Raw genomic sequence first — 22,133 nt, 5'->3', positions numbered from 1 at the left:
TCCCAGGTACGTCATTGGAATGTGCTCCTTACCATTTGAGCCCAAACAACTTGGTTCTCTTTAATATATTGTTAATCTAAAGTAGCGTTACTTTAAATACTAACGATTACTCCAGTTTGACGAACTCCAACGATGAACAGAGGAAAATGTTGAGTTGTTAGCATTACGCATCGACAGACGAAACACAAAAAAGTGTCGCTGGAGTTTTTCTAACAAGCGTCCTAAACGTCTAAAAATCTATTATTTTAAAAATGATGTATTCAACATAAAACTTAACAATTATTTATTTTTTAAATCTGTAATAAGTACCATTATGACTAAGAAATTCATTTGTTAAACATGACCCAAAATTAAATTCAGCACCGCAAGAAGAAGGAACATATTTGATAACTGTTGTGTGGCTGGGCTGATTGAGTACGTTAAATTATCAGCTGACACAACCAAAAGTTCTCATAAGTCATATCCTTAAAAACCGACAAAAACCCATCCATGTATTTTACCATGTAAGGTCAGTCCATATGGTACTAAACTAAGTCTTTTTATGCTTTTTTTATGTATGGTATTAATTTGAAACAGGAAAATTCGTGTAATAGACGCAACTAAAGTTGGTATATGTAGTTGATAGAATAGAATGGAAACATGGCCACAATGCTAGTTAGACATAGTAAAGAAATAGGTAATAATGCATATACATTCAATATTGAAGCCGTATTTTTCGTTAGCCTTACTATAATTTATTCAATGCTGCCTAACTAACAGGCCAGGGAACCAAGTGCGTAATGTCTTAATTTCCAAAGGATTGTACATCACAGACATTTCTAGTCGTTAAGATAAAATATAGAGAAAGAGTAAAAGGCAGCTATTACTTAACTATGTCTAACATGACATTGTTCACATCTCAAGTTCATTTTAAACAGGGGTGTATAACTAGACCAACATAAATAAGTAAATAAATAAGGGATGTATCTAATGTTCTCATCAATAGATGGATTGTTAGGTAGATGTTAATAATAGCAAAAAATGAGTGGACATTCTGGTCTCATAAGTAAAAAGTGCATACGAAATAATGGTAAAAAAACAGCAATTGAAAACCTCTAAGAGAAGGAATACATTTATTTTTTGGGACATGCTAACCAGTGTTGTTGGAGCGGAGACACTGGTTAAAAAATCTAAAAAAAGAAAGTTTTAAAGTGAAAATAACACTTTTTATGCATTTGAGGAGTTGACCGCTCAAGTTTTCAATGCAATATTTACTACATTTGATTCTTTAACTAGTGTCTGGGCACCAGTTAACATTTTCCTTATTCTTTTATAGTGTCTGAGACACCAGTTAACATTTTCCTTATTCTTTAACTAGTGTCGGGGGAACTCGTTAACATTTTCCTTTTTTATATAATCCAGGAATCTCATACAAGCCCTCTTGAGAAAATGAAAAGAGAGAAAGAGGTGAGAGAGAGTATGGAAAGAGAGAAGTTGATGAGAAATAGAGTAGCTTTCACATAGTGTTTTTTTTTTTTTTGTGGTAGTGGTTCGAGTTTGAACCCCGGACCTTGCATATATTATACATTGTCCATACTAACTGAGCTAAGCTCACGAGGATTCACATGGTGTTTGATACAAGAGAGAAAGGAGAGAAATAGAGGAGAAAGAAGTGTGATTAATTTTTGAAATGACTGAAATATCCTTTTACAAAAAAGTTGATATACAAATTTATTTTATTTGAATTTAACTTCTTATAAAAATAATGTAAAACTAAAATAAAAATAATTAAATTTCTTACATATAAATTAAGGGTCCCTCTAATATGGTCCTTTTGGTTAAGGGTCCAACCATGGACCTCTCCCATTTACCGGCTATAGCCTGTTCAATTTATTCAACTTTTATTTATTTATTTATTTTCTGCTTCTATCATCTCGAATAAATCTCAGGTCCAACTGATACTACTAGTACTTTTCTAGTTTTGATAAACATGTTTCTTTGTTTAATAACTATTAATTAAACAATATAAACTTTTAATTCAGTTTTTTGCATTTTTTAAGTTCTAATTCCGGTTCGATTAACAACTACTGAAAATTTGTAAATCAACTTGATAAAAACTCAAAAAAGTGATTTAGTACATTCCATTCTTAAATCAGCATGCTATTTCAACCATGTCAAAAACAAAAACCTTCTTATTTTTTGAATAATGCCTGTCAAAGCAGCTTGATAAAAAATGATTCATCGTAACAGTGATAATTAAAACTTTGAATGTGTGGTTTTGAGAAAGGGAAGGGATAGAGACAACAGTGAAAGGGATACAAGAAAATGGGGTTTTATCATTTTTATTTTTATTTATAAATAAATCAGCCAGTTACATTACTTAGTGTGGCAGGTAGAAATTAAAGGTCCATGGCTGGATCTTTTTCTAGAGGGTGCATATTAGAGGCTCCCATAAATTAATTAACTTATTTTCTTAATTAGTTATTTAAATATTTTATTTTGGTTAATTAAATCAATTCATAAAGTTAAGTGATGAATTTCAGTAGTTTAATTTTATTATATATACAAAATAAAAGAGGGATCAAATGGGGAGAGGGATGTAGTTGTATCCTGGTTTCTTTCCCGACTTGCTTTCGTTCTCGATCAGCTACACCAACAAAAACTTTTTTTTTTTTGAATAAGCACCACCAAAAAACTTGAAAACATAATTGATAAATAAATATAAAAGTAGCTGCATATATGATCAAAACTAGGGAGAAATATGGAAAAGAAGAAAAAGTTGGCAGCCCCACTCCATTTTTATCCGAAAATATACAAAAGGAATGGGACCCACCTAAGATTGTCTCTCTTCCTAGTCTCTTTCTATACCAAACACGACCCCAACTTCTCTCTCCCTTTTTTCTCTCTTTCTTATTTCTCCTCTATCAAACAGTGTAAGAACTTCAAACCTTCTTCTTGAGCATATTTAGGAAATATTGTCTCTAAAATTATGTCGTTAAAGGTGGTGCATGAATGCAAATATGAAATAAGATTACTACTCCTCCATTTTAAAATAAGTGACATGGTTGATTGTTTTACACATCTTAATGCATATCTTTGACATTTAACATCTTTAATTAAATATTACTGTATTAAAAAAAGTTATAAAAATTTAATATTTTAAAAATATTCGTCTAAATAAATTCAACAATATCTTATGTTACCATTTGTCTCTATATAATGGTAAAAATATGTTATGTGAATGATTAACATAGTCAAATTCAAATGACTTATTTTGAGACAGAGAATATAATTAACTTAAAAGATATTCAAATCATCTTATGCAAGTGCTTTGTGGAACAACATTAATATTAAAAGCAACAACAAGCTAGAGATTTAGCTCACACTAAATAAGAGAAGAAAAACGACTAGAAAATAAGGCATTTAAGGCTGAAAAAGGTGAATTTCTCTATGTCTAGTGGCTAGAGGTGGTTGGTTGAGGGAATGAAATAATAAGGATTCAAGAAACACTAGGAATTTGACATGTGGAACTTTTGTAAATGAAGAGCTGCAAAGAGTGGCGTATGCTACTCTAAAATTTTCTAGATGGCTGCTTAATTAGTAATTTTTGTGGAGATTTGGTTTGTTCAATTTTGTGAGCTAACAGGCTAAAGCCTACGCTTGAGGTGTGCTTTAAACTCGATGGACAGAGCAGTAATCAAAGTGATTAAATGAATTAAGAGAAAGAATAATAATTTGGAAAGGTCATCCAAACTGGCATTGCTTAAATAATTCAAGTGATTACTCCCACATTCTTGTGTGATACACTTTACTTTGTTTCTTATTAAGAGTCTCACATCGAGTATATAAAAGTGTTCAATATGATACTTAAGTCATAAGACACTCCTACCTAATGGACTAGTTTTTGGATTGATCTCTCCTTATGAGTTTAAATGCTAGCAATTGGTGCTTTCATTGAAAATTGAATCACGGAAAGGCTACAAGCCTATTCGGACGTTAGTTCTTAAAAAGTGTGGCAATATAAAAAGTGTCACATTAAATAAATAAAAGTATGTTTAATGTGATACTTAAGTCATGAGATTCTTTCAATGTAGTCTTTATGATATCTCTTAATCTTTTTATTTCTCTCTAATATCATTGTGCTCACAGTGTTTGATCATCAATTCAAAAAAGTCTCACCGCATAAGCTTTTGCCAATTGATTAATTAGTTTTTTTTCATACTTTTGCCTCACTTTGCTAAGAGAAGTTTTTCAAAATTGAATTTATTAAAATCTTATTTGTGATCTACTATGTCAAAATATATTAAACAATCTTCATTTGATTTCTGTCAAAAATGATTATGAATTTCTAATGACTATGAGGGCATCATTTTCTTATTAGCCCATAGCACAAGAAATATGTTCAACGGTGTTTCATACTAGTAATATTGGATGGAAAAATGATATTTAACTGAAATTGTGTATAAACCTACGTCGATGCCTCAATGATAAAAGTTGTTTGACTTTATATTTATAATTTTAGTAGGCGAAGTTTAAATCGCTCTAAAACGGTTATAAAATACTCATTAGTTTATTTAATAATAATTTCTCTATTTTCCAAATTTTTAAATATATATTCATAACCCATTGCTTTCCATCTAGTCTTATTTAAATTTCCCCAAGTCAAATATTTGGAAAAACTAGTGACCAAAATACACAGATTTTATATTGTTTGTAGAAATGTGTAATTTAACATCAATAACAGAAATTCAAAAGTACAAACAATAGTGCCAAACAGGTAAGTAGAAAAAAAAATAATACAAAGGCTTTTCACACCATACAATACAACAAAGATAATAATAGTACTATCATCATAACCTCGTACAATTTAATCACACATAAAAAAGCAATGTCTATTGCATGCAAAGATAACAAGTGAAGAAGTGTTTAAGGACTAGAGGTTGAAGGTGGTGGGGAGAAAAATGGGATGGAGGGGAAAGTGGTTGGGATTGAAGGAAGGTTTGGAAGTGAAGTGACTGCTGGCAATGGTGGAATGTTGAGAGATGGAATTGTTGGAATATTTGTAGGAAGACTTGGAAGTGGTGGCATAGTGAGTTTAGGCATAGAAGGGATAGTAGGCAATGGAGGAAGATTTCCTTGAGGCATATTTGGAATTGAAGGTAAAGGTGGTAATGTTGTTGGTTTTGGTAAAGTGGGAATGGTTGGTAAATTTGGTTGTGTGGTAGTTTGCAAAAGATGGCGAGCTTCTAGGCTCATGTTTGATATTGTCACAACTAGAAGTAAAGTTGTGATCAAGGATTTGAATATTGCCATTGATAGTTTGATGATGAATAATTGTAGGACCTAAGGAGGGTATATTTTGTATAGAGAGAATTTGATTTGGGATTTGATGAGAAGCATAGGGATAGTGGGTGATCTTATATAGATTGAGAGAGATTTGAAGGAGGGTAGTTCGGATGAACCATCAAGAGCTTTTGCAATTTTTAGTTAGTTCAACTTTCTATTTGACAAAATGGTTTTTTGGTTAGACTGGTTGGCTACTCTAAACGCTCAAATGTATGATGGCCAACTCTTTCTATTTTATATATATTTCAAAGAGCAAAAGAGGAAAAAATGACAAGTGTTTTTAAATATTTTTTGTATGAATTTGGTGACTGAGAAAAAAATATGTAGTTACAAGCAGAATGTAATATCTAAGAGTTGGTAATCTAATTAGTAGGTGTGTTTTAAGCAAATTTATGTTAGATGTTGAATTGCATGGATTGAGTAATTATTATGTATTATTATTAAAAAATTATAAATAAGTTATGTGTACATGTAAAATCTATTTAGGTATCCAAAAATAGATTTCTCCATTGTAGATATTCTTATACACTCAAATAACAAGTGACTTCCTAATGTATTTGCATCTGTCGAAGCTTATTTTTTAAAATAAATCAACTCAGAGGTTAAGCATTTTTTTTAGATAATAAAAGATAAATAATTGAAAAGCACATCATATCATAGAAAGTTAAGCCGGCCCTAGTTTTCTCTCTCTAGGTTTTCTCTTCTAGATTTTTCATCGAGGAGTGGTTTTGGGTCAATTATTGACCTGAAATCACTCATCTTCATCTTTTTCTCTATATTTCAATCTAAATAAGTGATTTTCACATATATCTAGTTTTTTCTTTGTGATTTCATCATTTAAGTGTGGTGGTTTGTTGTTCGTCGTTTTGTGCGGCGCTGTTTGATTTCCCGCCTTTTTGCGGTGTTCATCTGATTCATTTTGAAGATCGATTATTCAATCAAAGATTTGGGCGTCAACGTTGCAGATCCGGAGGCCATGGATATTCCTGTCACTTTAATTTTATCATATAATTTTGTAGGCATTGTGTCATTATATGCTATTAACTTGGATGCTGTGAGTGTGTTCGCAGATTTATCTTTTGCGTTTTTAGCGGTGTTGAATGATGTAATCTCTCGATTTGAATGAATATCATTTTGTTTTTGTCAAAAAAAAATAAAAATTGAAACGCACAACGCTTAGGTATATAAAAATGATGTCGAGTTTTGTCACAAAAAAAAAATGTAAGTTTAAGACATAAAAAAAATAGAAGAAGAGTGAAAAAAAAATCCACAGCCTTCAGGAGATAACAAATAGTCTTAAGCCAAGCCATCTATCTGGATAATGATTTTGTCAAAGTGAAACAGAGGAAGTTAAACAAACTAAAGAAATAAAAATTGCAAAAGCTCGTAGTTGTTCTCCAAACTACCCTCCTTCAAATCTTGCTTACTCTATATATAAGACCATCCACTACTCCTTTCCTTCTCATAAAATCTCAAAGCAAATTCTCTATATACAAATATACTGCTTAGCTCCTATCAATTCATAAGGTTATCAATGGCATCAAGCAAATCCTTCATCATAGCTTTACTTCTTGTTGTGACCATGTCAAGCATGAGCCTAGAAGCTCGCCATCTTTTACAGACAACACAACCAAATTTGCCTAACATTCCCAATTTACCAAATCCAACTACATTACCACCTTTGCCTTCAATTCCAAATATGCCTCAGGGAAATCTTCCTCCATTGCCTACTATCCCTTCTATGCCTAAACTCACTATGCCACCACTTCCTAGCTTTCCTACAAATTTTCCAACAATTCCATCTCTCAACATTCCACCATTGCCAGCAGCCACTTCACTTCCCAACATTCCTTCAATCCCAACCACTTTCCCCTCCCCACCACCTTCAACATCTAGCCCTTAAACACTTCTTTCCAAGTTGCATTATGCGATCAGCTAAATACTTGCAATAGACATTGTATCATTTCTTGATTGTGTGTGATGAAATTCTACGAGGTTATGATGATTGTAGTATCTTTGTTGTATTGTACGGAGTAAAAAGCCTTTGTATTTGTTTTCTTTCTTTCTACTTACCAGTTTGGCACTATTGCTTGTACTATTGAATTTTATATTATTGATGTTGAATTACACATTTAGATACAGCTACAATGTCTTCTTTTAAACTCTTATAACAACAAACAAACTAATGTGCATCGTTGGAGGAGGATAACTTGATTGTGTAAATACAGTGTTTTTGAGACTGCAGGAGATACGCATCCTTCAAACAGAGGCATTAATTATGCACCCAAAAAAATTAGAAGAGACAAGTATTATAGGACGAATATATTTTGTCTTCAATAGATGCCATACACAGATTTACAACCATTTTCTTTGCAAAGCAATGTCTAACAATCTACTTAAACTAGTGTGGCCATATACAGAGTAGTAAAACCCAGAAATAAACCGATTGTTGGTACTTTCAGGGTACCTAAGCGTTCAGCATACTGAGATAAATAATTTCAAATCAACATGCTTGAAGTGTAGTTTAGGATGTTCTAACACAATCCTTCATATTCACAGCAAGACACATACATATAGGCTAGAATAAACAACATGCAAACAGCATACAAATATGCAGAATAAATAATATACATTCATTGTGTCGTTCTATAGTGTGTGTATAAAATGATGTCATAATGTCCTACGAGGATGAGTTTTTACCATTTGGATCCAAATTCTTCTTAGTGTATGTTTTGAAGAATGAAAAGTCACGGTGACGACATACGTCCATGCAACTCACCAAACATAAGCTAAGTGGATTGATTTATATTCTTCAAGCTTCAAGGTCTCCCTCTGCCTCTCCTTACAGGGCTTATATAGAACTTTACACTTACCCAAATCACTTAGTTTGAGATTCTATGATCTTCTCAACAATAGATGCCAAATCTATATGCTCCTATGTATCTTCAATCTATTTAGGTGCCTCACAGAGATATATATTTTGCTTAGACCCAGTATGCTTCTTAGAACACAGCATATAAGTGCTTGTATTTTCTCCACTATAGACGTTGCCCCTAACAACCTTTCTTTCAAATGTGAGAACAAGTAACAAGGAATCTCAATGTTCTTATGTTTCTTCAATCTATTTAGGGGCCTCACAAAGATGTATTCTTTGCTTAGACCTAGTATGCTACTGAGTTAGAGCACAACATATAAGAATATTGTACCATTTAGTTAAGACAGAATATAAACCATCTATACAAAGATAATATCCACCACATCCCTACATGAAATGCCGGCAAATTAACAAAACACACCATTGAACAAAGGTGATTCTTTCAAATATTCATTAAACACCTTCGAAGATCCCTGTTCATGATAAGGTATTATTGTAGATGACACCTTATGTAATGCCGATAGAGCATACAACTTATTCTGACCTCATTTACGATTGCAGTCAAGAAAATAACTCTAAATAAATTGCTTATTAGCACCTGGCAAAATGCTTCATCAGGATTCAGAACCTAATGTTTAAACTGAAAAATCATTACTCATCCACTAAAATTTTGGAAATAGAAAAACCATGATCCATAAACCCAGCAATTCAAAATTAGCTGAAAAAACCAATGTCATATTGGAGACACAAGCAAATGCAAGTTGGTTAAACTGTTAGCAGTTGAAAATGCTAAAACATTGGCTAACAGCCTAACAAGACCAATGACCTAACAGATATCACTGCACCCAGAAACTGCCTTTTAAAACAAAGGCTTGGTGTTTTCAAGCCTGGACCAAACAGACTTGAAAAGGATGTGATGAAACGAAAAGAAGACTAGACTTGCTGGTGACCTCAAACTTACAACAGAGCAAAGCCACACCACACAACACTCAAGAAGAAAACAACAGAGCTAAATAAAAACAAAATATCCAAAAAAAAAAAAAAAAACTAGCATGTGATGGTGAATGTTGTGTACAAAATAGTTGCTAACAAGCATAGTGTAGAGCACAATCAGATCAGACAATACAAATGTATATATTATTATCTGGATTGCCGCGCATACAAAGCGGAGTTTAGGGCTAGGTAAAACTCCGAAATACACTCATTATTGCCCTGTTATTGAGAGAGTGTGTACCTGACTTTCTTTAAAAAAAAAACAATCTATGTCTCCTTCCTTAATGGTACAATATAATCTACATGTCATGAAGCAATCCTCAAATACTTCAAAAGCTATAATGTACTGAGATGCTGTCATAATTTTAAATAAAATCTAACAACAACAAGAATTCACAATAGCTCAGATCATTTTGAGCTACAATTGCAAACATACAAGTAATAACATCTATGGTCTACGAAAATAAAAAAGTAAAAGCATCTAAATTACAAAATGGCTAATGACCCTTAACCTTATCATCTCCCACCGGATTGAGAATGGGTAAGCTACTAAGGAACTCATCAAGACCCTCAAAAAACCCAACCCCATCAATATTATCCTCAGCATTGCCAGTTGCATTCCCTTCACGGGCACGCACTCCACGGGACGGCTCCTCCACATCATTACTGAACTCCACATTCAAATCCAAGTTTCCAGCACCCCTCCTCCTGGAACTACCCAGTGCAGCTTTCTTAATGGTATTGGCATCTGCCCTTACACCAGAGGCAGCGGCAGAAGCATCATCAACAGCCCCAACATTCTTCTCATTCCCAGATGCAGCACCAGTAGCACTCCTCCTAGGTCTCCCAACAGCTCCCCTACCACTAGCATTACCGGAATCTTTCCTAATCTTTTTACTAGTACTAACCCCTGAGCTCTTCACCCCTCTCCTCTTACCAGCACCACCTCTCCAATCCCCATCATCAGAATCATTATCACTGGGATCAGAAATATCAATAAACGCCGCAGTTGCCTCTTCATCATAATAAACCCAATTCTTTTTCCTATTAGACGATCCTTTCATCGTACACGGAAACAACGGTGCAATAGGGTTCCAATTGGAAGAAGCCCCATTCAAATCTTTAGAATCACCAGAAAACCCTAATGGAAAAAATCCCCAAGTACAAAACGAAGAATCTATCTCATTCACCGGCGGTGAACGTATCACAACCGCATGAAACCCCCTCCGACAACTCTGACACCGTAAGGTACAATCTTCATACTCCTTCGGATACTCATAGTGAACGTAACAGTAAGGGCACAATGTCCAAAAACTTATGTTACCTACCGTTTCAGCAGCACTCGCTATTCGCGTCTGCCGAGTCGTCTCACCTGCCTCGCTAGGGTTCCGATTCTGTCGAGACAGTGTCGGCTCGGTGGCGGTGGCGCCAGTGCTATCCCTCGATCTAGAGTTTTTCCTCGGCGTTGGCTGTGGAGGCTGCTGCAGTGGCTGTTGTGGAGGTTGTTGATACTGAGGAGCCAGTTGTGGCTGAGGCTGTGACGGAACCGGTGGTGTAGTGAGCAACCTTAGATCACTATCGTACATAGCTTTCTTAGCAGGATTTGAAAGAACAGACCAAGCATCATGAACAAGGGAGAAAGCATGACCGGAGAAAGCGAATGGGTTACGATTAGGGTCAAGGAGGAGAGCAAGTCGGCGATACTGATTCGCGATGTGGTCGATGTTGGTGGTGTATCGGAGAATTTGAAGAATTCCGTACCAATCACGGTGGTGATCATTGATCCGTGATTCTCCGGCGAGGAGAGTGTCGATGACAGCTAAGAGAAGCTCAGAGGCGTCGAAGGTTGGGTCGGATTCTCGGGCACGGATCGCGAAGGAGCGTGCACCGTGCAGATCACGTGCGCTTAGGAGTTTGTTGGCGGTGTAAAGCCACCGTTCAGCTTCAGCTCTGTTTCCACCCTCCATAGCGGTGGTGGTGGTGAATTGACGATAATGGAGTTTTGATGATAATGGTGGAATTTTACGTCATCAGTGTCAGTTGACAGTGGCGAGAGGAGAGGAGAGGAGAGTTTGGTAATTGTGGTGAATTGGGGTTTTATTGGGATTGTGCTGTTGATGACATGGTTGGTTCTATCCTGAAAAACATGTGTTAGAATGGGGTGAAGAATTGATTAAAATGAATGAATGATTGATTGAACCCGTCCCCGTGCTACACTAACTTCACACGGGAGGGGAGTGAAAGACATTTACCACTTTATTATTTCCTTCTGTCCAATGCTAATTTACAAACTAATTATATTTACCGGATTAGTGAAAGACTTTCAAGGAAGAGGACGAAAATATAGATAAATTTTTCATTTTTGTCTCAAAGCAACTGACTTAAAAAGTTTCTTTTAATACTAATAATTTGGCTTAAAAAAAAGGGTTAAAAATTTATTCGATTTTTAATCCATTAAAAATTCTACATATTTGCTTTCCAGTGCCCTCATGGCATTGATTAAGGATTATAAAAATAAAAATCTTATCTTATAAATATAATATGTTATTTTTGATCAAGTAATGATTACACAAAATTTTATAAGGAAATGAAATTTTATGTGAAAAACTAATATAAAGTGATAAAAATAAAATAAGTGAATAAAATTAAAAAATAAAATAACAGATTGGGCTTATTAATCATCCTCTTGTTATCTTTTCATAATTTCATAATGAAAAGAAACAAGAGTGGGTGGTCTATGCTTCATATAAAGGAGCTCTTTAATCGTATGCTTTAGGTGTTTGTGTTTGAAAAATGTGTCCATAAATCATTCCTCATCAAGGAATTGGATCCTCTCCCATATTATAGGGGTGTCAGGTGTCGTATTTTTATAAAATCATACGATTTATAAAATCCGAAATCTATAGGATGTGTAAGACCATCCACAATGGTGGGTGTTTCACCTATTTAGCACGTGCACCATATTAAATAAGCACCCTCATTGTGGAGTGTAACATATGGGTGTCTATGGAGGAGGGTGGCTATAGAAGCACCCTCCACCCCTCTCTCTCTCTCTTCATTTTTCATGGGTCCCATCTAATAAATCTTAGTAAAATGAATAAATTTTGGTAGAAATGTAATAATATAGAGTTATTTGTGGGACCTTTTAATAATTTCTTTTGAGGTACTCGATTGGAAAAAATTGATGCTTATTAAGTATTATCATAAAATTGATGATGTGGACATAGGGGACTCACTTAAGCACCCAATGTGGGGTGCTCTCTTGTGGATGATCTTAAATTAATAGGATGAGAAAAAGAAAGTGCCTTATATAAATGGTTATCGCCCTTCTCCTATCTGTTTTTGCTCGTTCCCATCAAAATAACCGAGCGTAAGTTAACTCACACATGTGCATTTTCAACGTGAGTTAACTCACGTAGGTGTATTTTTCAACTTGAGTTAACTCATGTTCGAGGTGAATGAACAAAAACAAATGGAAAGAGAACAGTTCACTATATAAATTGGCTAACATAGGCGAATCTGTTTGTTATTGGACCGCAAATTATTAAGTTTAGTCTATCCTTTATGAGATATAGTGGTCATAAACAAGAAAGAATTCATCATAATTGTATATAAATGTGTATGTGTATTCAACATCAATAAATTAAATTCAAAAGTACAAGCAATAGTACCAAACTGGTAAGTAGAAAAGAAAAAAATACAAAGGCTTTTTACTCCGTACAATAAAACAAAGATACAACAATCATCATAACCTCGTACAATTTCATCACACACAATCAAGAAATGATGCAATGTCTATTGCATGTATTTAGCTGATCACATAATGCAACTTGGAAAGAAGTGTTTAAGGGCTAGAGGTTGAAGGTGGTGGGGAGGGGAAAGTGGTTGGGATTGAAGGAAGGTTTGGAAGTGAAGTGACTGCTGGCAATGGTGGAATGTTGAGAGATGGAATTGTTGGAATATTTGTAGGAAGACTTGGAAGTGGTGGCATAGTGAGTTTAGGCATAGAAGGGATAGTAGGCAATGGAGGAAGATTTCCTTGAGGCATATTTGGAATTGAAGGTAAAGGTGGTAATGTTGTTGGTTTTGGTAAAGTGGGAATGGCTGGTAAATTTGGTTGTGTGGTAGTTTGCAAAAGATGGCGAGCTTCTAGGCTCATGCTTGACATTGTGACAACAAGAAGTAAAGTTGCAATGAAGGATTTGGTTGAGGCCATTGATAACTTGATGAATTGTAGGAGCTAAGGACTGTATTTGTATAGAGAGAATTTGCTTTTGGATTTGATGAGAAGGAAAGGGGTAGTGGATGGTCTTATATAGAGTGAGAGAGATTTGAAGGAGAGTTGTTTGGAGAACTATAAGAGCTTTTGCAATTTTAAGTTAGTTCAACTTCCTGTGTTTCACTTTGACAAAAGCATTTGGTTGCCTACATTAGTTATAACCCCAAAATAGTCCAATGTGATGGCCAACTCTTTATATTCTATATATTTTAAATTGCAAAAGAGAAAAAAATGTCGTTGCAAAATAATAATCTCTATGAGTTGGTAATCTGATTTGAGTTGTCCCTGTTTTCAAAACTCACCTTAAATTTGCTTTTTTATGCTAGTATTTCACTTATCAACCAACTTTGTTTTTGTACAATCAATCAACTCTGTTTAATCCAACGATGTTCATGAATTCAATAAAGATTAAATTTTTTTAAACATTAGACCATTTTTTTTAAGCGTTGTTCTTAAATATAACTTAAGTTAGGCTGATATACAATTTCCCCTAAAATAAAGGTTGACATACTATTTGTCTATAATTTCCCAACTATATATACATAATTTTAACAACAAAAAAAATCACATTCTATATTTTGTTTAACAATATTATTAAAAAAATACTATGCCCATAAATATTTATTATTCTTATTTCTTTCCTTCCAATTCTTGTAATCTTCTCTTATATCATTTACTAAACTGATTTGAGTTAAGAATTAATGAATTGAAGGTCCTAGATTCAAGTCCTGATAAGAAGAAAACAATTAACATATTAACCTTTGTTATTAGTATGATTATAGGATGTAGGGACTATCGAATATGTAATTTAAAAAAAATGGTATTTTAGTGTATTTATATTTATAATTAATTGGCTCCCTTTTGTCAAAGTGAAACCCAATAAGTTGAACTAACTAAAAATTGCAAAAGCTCTTGATGGTTCTTCCGAACTACCCTCCTTCAAATCTATCTCAATCTATATAAGACCACCCACTATCCCTATGCTTCTCATCAAATCCCAAATCAAATTCTCTCTATACAAAATATACTCTCCTTAGCTCCTACAATTATTCCTCATCAAACTATCAATGGCAATATTCAAATCCTTCATCACAACTTTACTTCTAGTTGTGACAATATCAAACATGAGCCTAGAAGCTCGCCATCTTTTGCAAACTACCACACAACCAAATTTACCAACCATTCCCACTTTACCAAAACCAACAACATTACCACCTTTACCTTCAATTCCAAATATGCCTCAAGGAAATCTTCCTCCATTGCCTACTATCCCTTCTATGCCTAAACTCACTATGCCACCACTTCCAAGTCTTCCTACAAATATTCCAACAATTCCATCTCTCAACATTCCACCATTGCCAGCAGTCACTTCACTTCCAAACCTTCCTTCAATCCCAACCACTTTCCCCTCCATTCCATTTTTCTCCCCACCACCTTCAACCTCTAGTCCTTAAACATTTCTAGATTTGCCAAGTATCATTATATTTATGAGGTCAGCTAAATGCATGCAATAGACATTGCATGCATTATTTCTTTATGGAAAATGTTAACGAGTGTCCCCGAGACATTTTTTAAGGACTATAAATAGCAAGTATTTATAAAAATACATATAATCAATACATTGGAAATCGAAATGTTTGACTTTTCTAAAAAATAATTACTTGTTTTGGTATGCTTAAAGAGTGTCCGCCCTGGAGGCACTCGTTAACAAAATCATTTCTTTATTGTGTGTGATGAAATTGTACTAGGTTATGATGATATTAGTATCTTTGTTGTATTGTATGGTGTGAGAAGCCTCTGTACCTTGGGACTATTGCTTGTACTTTTGAATTTATAATACAATATTGAATTACATATTTGGATACAACTATCATGACTTCTTTCTTTATTTAATTAGCCCTGTTATTATTGTTAACGATATAGGGTTTTAATAGAGAATGATATAGGGTTTCAATACAGAATAAAAAGACGGCTAGGTTTTCAATATGATTAACAACGGCATAACATATACAGTATAGATTAAAAATCATTATATAAAATCTAATGGATTACTAACTTACTAAATATAAAAGTTTAATAACTTAACTAATACTTTATTATCTAACAATTATATTTTCATAGTTTTATAATGGCGAGAAACATAGAGGGTGTGGTTTGTATATTTGAGCCCTTGGGTTCTAACCTTGTCCCTTGTTCAAGGAATTGGATCATCTCCCATGGTGCAGACTATAGAGGTGTAGTATCAACAAAGTATGATTAGTAATTGTTTTTATCAGGAATTGAATTTGAGTTCTTTTAAACAATTTAGCATAGGATTTCTTCCAAATCATACGTCATATAAGGGAGGGGAGCACATGAACCACTTGAACCCAATTATTTGGTTAAATTGTAAATTTTTTAATTAATATTATAAAGACATCTTAAAAAATAGGTTTGATGCAAAATATAAAATATAATATATTAAAAGTTAATATTATGAAACGATAATAATCAATTATGTTTTAAACATATAAAAAGATATATTATATTAAATTAACAACTAGCAATGAAAAAAACCAACAAAAAACAGATTAATGCAATCTATCTCACTAATAAAAAGATAAATAAGTATTAAAGTGTACATGGTTTGGTTTGATTTTGTAAAATCAAATCAAAATTCAATCTGATTTGTGCAGTTTTTACGAAGGACATTCAAACACATCTAATTACATGTTAGCATTTTCGTTCATGTTTTTCAAAATTTTAGGGTTGAACAGGAAGGATAAATTACAATTGATGATTTTGGATTTTTAGTTTGATTTCTATCACTCGTGTACAACTTCAAGGTTTATATACTTTCATTTTGTGATTGCTTCTTAAGTCTACGATTATTGCACTTCCGATTTGTGTCCAGGATTTGTAACTCAATGGCATCATAAGAATCTTGATCTTGCATCTCGTTCAGTTTTCTATTTATGATTGTGATGTTACTTTGGATCTTGATTTGATTGGTATCACTTGATTCGCCTTTTTTTTTTTTTTCCGTCTTTGATTTACTTTAGGTTTCGAGTTCGATATGGCTAATGTTTATTGTGATAAAGGTGTTTTTCTTTAGTTTCTCGTATGGATAATACAAGAATCATACTCTCTCTAGTCGGCCTTATTTTGGGTTAAGTGGTGTTGTCCAGAGAAAGTTTTTTCGCCCATGGAAAGTTCTAAAGAGATATAGTAGTACATAAATATAAAAGGTCTACCATTAAGTGTAACTAGTTGGTTTAAGCGTGTAGAACTTTTTTTTTTTTAGAGAGTGTAGAACTTTCTTTTAAAGCGTGTAGAGTATTATCTTATGATATGTGTATAACTCTCCCTTGAATCTATAAAAAAGGGAGTTTGCCATTTGTAAATTTAGCAAGTTCAAAGCAAGTAAAACCAATAACTAATCTATTTACCGGATGAATATAAAAAAGGGAGTTTGAATCTATAATAAAGTATTTTCTGAAAGAGAAATTCTTGTCTAGGAACGAACATAACATATCATTCTTACAAACAACAAATTAAAACATGATACGTCATTGTTTTATTTTAAAATAATTTGGAAATAATTTAAGAAATGAAAAATAACAGCTCCTCCTCTCTCTCAACCATTATTTGCAGTTAGTATTTACCACCACCAATCATAATTAAAAGAAAAAAAAAAATTACATGTCATATTTTAATTTATTGTTTGTAAGAATGATAATTGAATTCGTTCCTACAGAAGAATTTCTCTTTCTAAAATATTTTCCCCTCCTCAATTCCTCCCAAATGCTCTCTACAGCTTTCTCCTTTTTCAACGGATGAATATAATCTATTTCGGTCAATACATGTGGAAGCTGGACCTGGGAATAATAAATAATCCTTAAGCTTAAAAAGAAAACATCAAAGTATAATACTAGCTTGTCAAAACATTGTGCTTATTAAAAAATTATATATATAGGAAGATTGTTGAATTATTTCGTGATTTTAAATAAGAGTGACATTTGAACCATTATTTCATCTCTTACGTGTTTCTTCAGACAACTTTCTGCAACTTCACAAGTAATTTTTATCAAAGAAAATGCTGAGTTCATGTTTGGATGAGCGATAATATTAATTTAAAGGGAAATGCTAACAAGTTTATTTGGATATTTGTTAAGAAATTTAAATTAAAAATTGTATCTTGAAATTTGTATATTCAACACGTTAAAACTTTAAAAATCAACTTTTTAAACATTAAATTAATAAATTATTTCATTTTTTAAATCCCTGACAAAGTAACAAATATTTCTAGAACACTCGTTAACATGACTTTAATAAAGTTATGATGGTTAAAGTTCCTTCACAAATTGCTTCGTTCTGATTTTTCATTTTAGTTGATAAATATTTGGCAAGTGTACCAAAAGCTATCGATAGTAATAAAGTTCGTATCCACAAGGACTGTTTCAATTTCTACTCGGCAAAAGCTTTAAAATAAAGGATGTATTAAATTTATGGGTTGCCCTAGACAGTTGGATTTGGTTGCAATAAAAAGTAAATAACAGAAAATAAAATGGTTTGATAATTGGATTAAAACAGCCTATGAGTAATTTGCCTCTCTTCTCTCTCAAAGAAATTAACCTAACTTTATGACGGATTAACTTATTAGTTTTAATCAATCTCATGACTCAAGACCCTACTTCCTGTTGCCTTCTATTCCCTCGTGTTCCCGTTCCTTTTCCTGGCGTGGCTTTGTTTTAAAACGGCGATTCCACTGTGCCGAAACGTGAATACATATTTGTGTGTGTTCCTTCTTCTTATATACACTCATGCGACCTAGTTTCCTTACTTTCTCCTCAAGCTGCCTGTTACGTTTTTCTTTCTTTTTAGTCAAGCCATCTTGATTTTCTATTGGCCCATCAATTAATGAATCTCAAAGCATTTGCTTTTTGCACTACTTGTTTTGCTCTTGTTTGATCATATAACCAATAATCATGATAATAACCCATTAATTTCAATAATTTCCTTGCTTCACTCAATAAACCAAAAAACAATACTTTATTCAAATTGACTCTAAATTAAATACTAAACTAATAAAATAAACTGAAAACTTATGTAAAAGTAACCCTAAAAATAGTGTATGACTGACTATCATCACTAATCATTTTCTTTTTTGTGTTAACCGCTTAATTCTTATAAAAAATAACTTTAATAATGCTACTTCAAGCATATGTTAAACCATTCTATTAAATGATTGTTTACATGTATAAATTAGGGGTGTATAAATCCAAATCGATTCAAATTAAAACTGCAATTTGATATAAAAAAAACGAAAATTGCATAAAACTGAATATCATTGGATGTATTTGGATGCCACTTTGTGAAAACCTCTTGTATTGGATCAGATTTTGGATCGATTTTTCAAAAGTAAATCAAACCGAACCGAATACATATATTTTAATACGTATTTCAATTTTTTTATAAGAAAATATAATATATTAAGCTTTTTTTTAATTATTTTAAGGAAAATGTTAACAAGTGCCCTTGATAAGAAGCTTAAAGTAGCAACTTTATCTTGGAAATTATGCATTCAACTTATTGAAAGATTAAAAAGCACATTTTTCTATATAAAATTTCACAACTATTTTCTTTTTTGAATCCTTAACTAGTGTCTTAGGACATTTGTTAGCATAACCCTTCTTTTAATACTACTTATGAGTTTAATTTAATCAACTTTACAAACTCACTTGTGTTAGCTTAGTAGTAATGACTTCGAACTTGGGATGTGATTCTCCTCAAAGTTTTAAGTTCCATTCCAACATACTCCATTCGTTGCTAATTATAAACAAATTTAAATTTTTAGGTTCATTCAATTAACAATGTATGTGGTCCATAATATAAATCACATACATCATTAATTAAATAAACCTAAAAGTCAAATTTACTTACTCCCTCCGTCCCAAATTGTATGTCGCTTTGGAAAAAAAATTTGTCCCAAATTATATGTCGCTTTACAATACCAATGAAATATTTATGTTACTTTTCCTATTATATCCTTAACTATTAATTACTCTCTCTTCTTTCAATTATTTCATTTATCTTTTCCATACCATTTATTAGGGATAATTTTGTAAAACAACTCATAATTTCTCTTCCCCACGCAATATTAATTACATTTCTTAATACGTGCAAAATGGTCAAAACGTCTTACAATTTGGGACGGAGGGAGTATAATCCATCCGTCCTTAGATGTAAATTCCTTTTGCTTTTTTCACATTTCTTAAGAAAAGTTGTTGTGTAATTAATGTGTCTATTTTGTGTGTTAATATTACCAAATTGTCTTTTGTTTGTATGTGTATTAAATTAGACTTTTCATATTTCAAGATAAGTTAGAAATAGTATTTATTAAGAGTATATTTAGGAAAAAATAATAAATATATCTCATAATTTAAAAATGGACTACAATTAGAAATTAAAATAGAATCAAATAAGTGTTTAGATAAAGAACGGAATGAGTAATTGAAAACAGATGGAGTATAGATTTAAGTGGTTTAATTTAAGTGCAAACGAGGACAATACAATTGATAGGAGAAAGAATAATTAAAACGTGTGAATGGGACCACAATGAATGAATGGCTATCATGCCTGTACGAGGGTTGGCACTGAGAACGAGAGGGTTTCAGTTGTCAATGCAGTGCCATCGATGCAAGATGGCTCCATGTACGGAAATCAGTTTACGAGGTATAGTAGAAATCAAAAAGAGAAAACCAATATAGTATGTGTATTATTTTCGTTTTCGAAAAATCAAGTACTACTTGCTTTCTGAAAAGAAAAAAAAGTCTTATAATAACAGTAATAAAAATAATTTTTCTATACTGTCAGTGGAGAAAGATTAAAATAAACGCATTCATTTATTTTCTATATTAAATATTTAAATATTTATATGACCAATGAATGAGTATCCACAAACACTTGATATATCATGTCTCTGTGAACTTAGCTTAATTGATAAGGATAATGAATAATATATATAAAATATGAAGTTCGAATCTCGACAACCACCAAAAAAACATTTGATATATTGTTAAGTATTCACATATATCCACAACTAATATATTTTGAAGAATTTACATTTTTAAAATAAAAAAAAATTATAATACATTGCACTCACATTTATAACAAAATTACGAAACAAACAATCAAGAAAATACATCACACATTCATTTCAGTCCACATTTTCCAACATAAAAACATGATATTTTGGTACTACCTCCGTCCCTAATTATAGGCCTCTTTTAAAAAAAAATAACAGGAATTAAGATAGTGGATATTTGTATTAAATATGTTTGTAATTACTATTGTTTTTACAGTTTTATCCTTTAAGAGAGAGGATTGGTTTATGTTTTCAACATGTTATTTATTGGTGATTGAAGAAAAATATGTATAATAAATAGGGGCATGTATGTAAAGAAATAATTAATGTAGTTGGAAATAACAAAGGGGTCTTATAAAAAGGGACAAAAAAAACTCTCAAAAGGGTCTTATAATTAGGGACGAAGGTAGTAATTTTTTTACCTTAAAAAAACATGATGTTTTGGTAATTTTATAATTTATTAAAAGATTATTTGAACAACTATTTCTTAGGACAATTTGTGGGACAACCAAAATAAATATATAAATGTAGGCATTTGCATAAAAATAAAAAAGTATACGAACAAAATATGAATATGAAAGAGAAAATTGTTTCAAAATCAACCACAATAATCGTATAAATATTATTTCTCATCTTCTTTTTTTGTGGTGACTGAGATTCGAACTCCAAACTTTACATATACTATGCATTGCCTATGTCAATTAAGCTAAGCTTACGAAAAAGTTCATCTATCAATAGAAATAGATACTTGTTGATATGAAAATCATTTTCTTTACTTATGAATCTATTAATTAATTAGTGGATAGTTAAAATATTCATTTACTTCTTTTTTGACTAAGAAATATCCGTTTGATTTAATTTTTGGATTCCATTAAACTGTACTATCAAGGATTTTTTTCTTTCTTCTATCCCTACTTGGAACTCCCTGCATCCTAGCTGTCTTTAACATACTTTTTACTGTTAAATAAAAAAGTACTCCCTACTTGTCTTTAATATATATACTTTTTCCTGTTAAAATAAAAAGTACTAGTAATAGGCTTGTATCTATTTATTGAAATATAGTAAATATTTTTTGTTTGGGGAAAATCACAGTAAACCAATGTAATACATAAATGAAGGTATTTGTAGGAAAACCCATGAAAATATTTAATAAATTGGATCATCTTGTTCTCTTTTCTATTATTCTCTCTTTTAATTTTCTATCTATTTTAATCTTACTCTCTCCTAATTATAAAATAAGTATACCATGGAAAAGTAAGAGTAAGAGTTTTTTTTTTTTTTTTAAATTCGGTATCCGATCCAAGGATCGACTAATCCGAAAGGATCAATCTCACCGCTCACTTGTAGGAAGCCCGTTTTAAGTCAAAACTTTTTATGAATTTTTCTACCAAAATTGACACCAGAGTAAATCGAATTTGAGACTTTGAGAAGAGCACACTTCAAAATTACAAACCGTCAACCCTAAATGAGTAGGAAAAAGTAAGATTAAAAGAGATATAGAAAGTTAAATGAAAGAAAAAAAAAAAAAGAAAAAA

General features: G+C 32.2%; 4 protein-coding genes across 4 annotated transcripts; 1 reads left to right on the top strand and 3 right to left on the bottom strand.

The window, feature by feature from the left end:
* Positions 1-4,686: 4,686 nt before the first annotated feature.
* LOC11409798 (protein PELPK1) lies at positions 4,687-5,377 on the bottom strand. The gene has a single exon (XM_003608373.4). It carries the CDS (start codon positions 5,290-5,292, stop codon positions 4,906-4,908), a length of 387 nt encoding a protein of 128 aa, XP_003608421.1. The 5' UTR covers positions 5,293-5,377; the 3' UTR covers positions 4,687-4,905.
* Positions 5,378-6,785: 1,408 nt separating this feature from the next.
* On the top strand, positions 6,786-15,331 carry LOC11409286 (proline-rich receptor-like protein kinase PERK2). Its single transcript, XM_003608377.4, has 3 exons — positions 6,786-7,226; positions 13,043-13,185; positions 14,510-15,331. Exons 1-3 carry the CDS (start codon positions 6,860-6,862, stop codon positions 14,924-14,926), a joined length of 927 nt encoding a protein of 308 aa, XP_003608425.2. The 5' UTR covers positions 6,786-6,859; the 3' UTR covers positions 14,927-15,331.
* LOC11409799 (uncharacterized) lies at positions 9,444-11,440 on the bottom strand. Its single transcript, XM_003608375.4, has one exon. It carries the CDS (start codon positions 11,158-11,160, stop codon positions 9,691-9,693), a length of 1,470 nt encoding a protein of 489 aa, XP_003608423.1. The 5' UTR covers positions 11,161-11,440; the 3' UTR covers positions 9,444-9,690.
* LOC11410821 (protein PELPK1) lies at positions 12,812-13,495 on the bottom strand. The gene has a single exon (XM_003608376.4). It carries the CDS (start codon positions 13,407-13,409, stop codon positions 13,038-13,040), a length of 372 nt encoding a protein of 123 aa, XP_003608424.1. The 5' UTR covers positions 13,410-13,495; the 3' UTR covers positions 12,812-13,037.
* Positions 15,332-22,133: the final 6,802 nt, after the last annotated feature.

The sequence above is a fragment of the Medicago truncatula genome, chromosome 4, assembly GCF_003473485.1.
Source record: "Medicago truncatula cultivar Jemalong A17 chromosome 4, MtrunA17r5.0-ANR, whole genome shotgun sequence".
Lineage (NCBI taxonomy): Eukaryota > Viridiplantae > Streptophyta > Magnoliopsida > Fabales > Fabaceae > Medicago > Medicago truncatula.
Note: the sequence above shows the minus strand (reverse complement) of the source record. Positions and strands in the feature narration are given on the sequence as shown.

Excerpts from the sequence above, each read along its gene's own strand:
- LOC11409798 (XM_003608373.4), bottom strand. The coding sequence starts at position 5,292 with ATGGCAATATTCAAATCCTTGATCACAACTTTACTTCTAGTTGTGACA.
- LOC11409286 (XM_003608377.4), top strand. The coding sequence starts at position 6,860 with ATGGCATCAAGCAAATCCTTCATCATAGCTTTACTTCTTGTTGTGACC. Across the intron at positions 7,227-13,042 it reads ACCTTCAACATCTAGCCCTT|GGCTAGAGGTTGAAGGTGGT; the intron begins AAACACTTCTTT and ends GAAGTGTTTAAG. Across the intron at positions 13,186-14,509 it reads GACTTGGAAGTGGTGGCATA|CTCCTACAATTATTCCTCAT; the intron begins GTGAGTTTAGGC and ends TACTCTCCTTAG.
- LOC11409799 (XM_003608375.4), bottom strand. The coding sequence starts at position 11,160 with ATGGAGGGTGGAAACAGAGCTGAAGCTGAACGGTGGCTTTACACCGCC.
- LOC11410821 (XM_003608376.4), bottom strand. The coding sequence starts at position 13,409 with ATGGCCTCAACCAAATCCTTCATTGCAACTTTACTTCTTGTTGTCACA.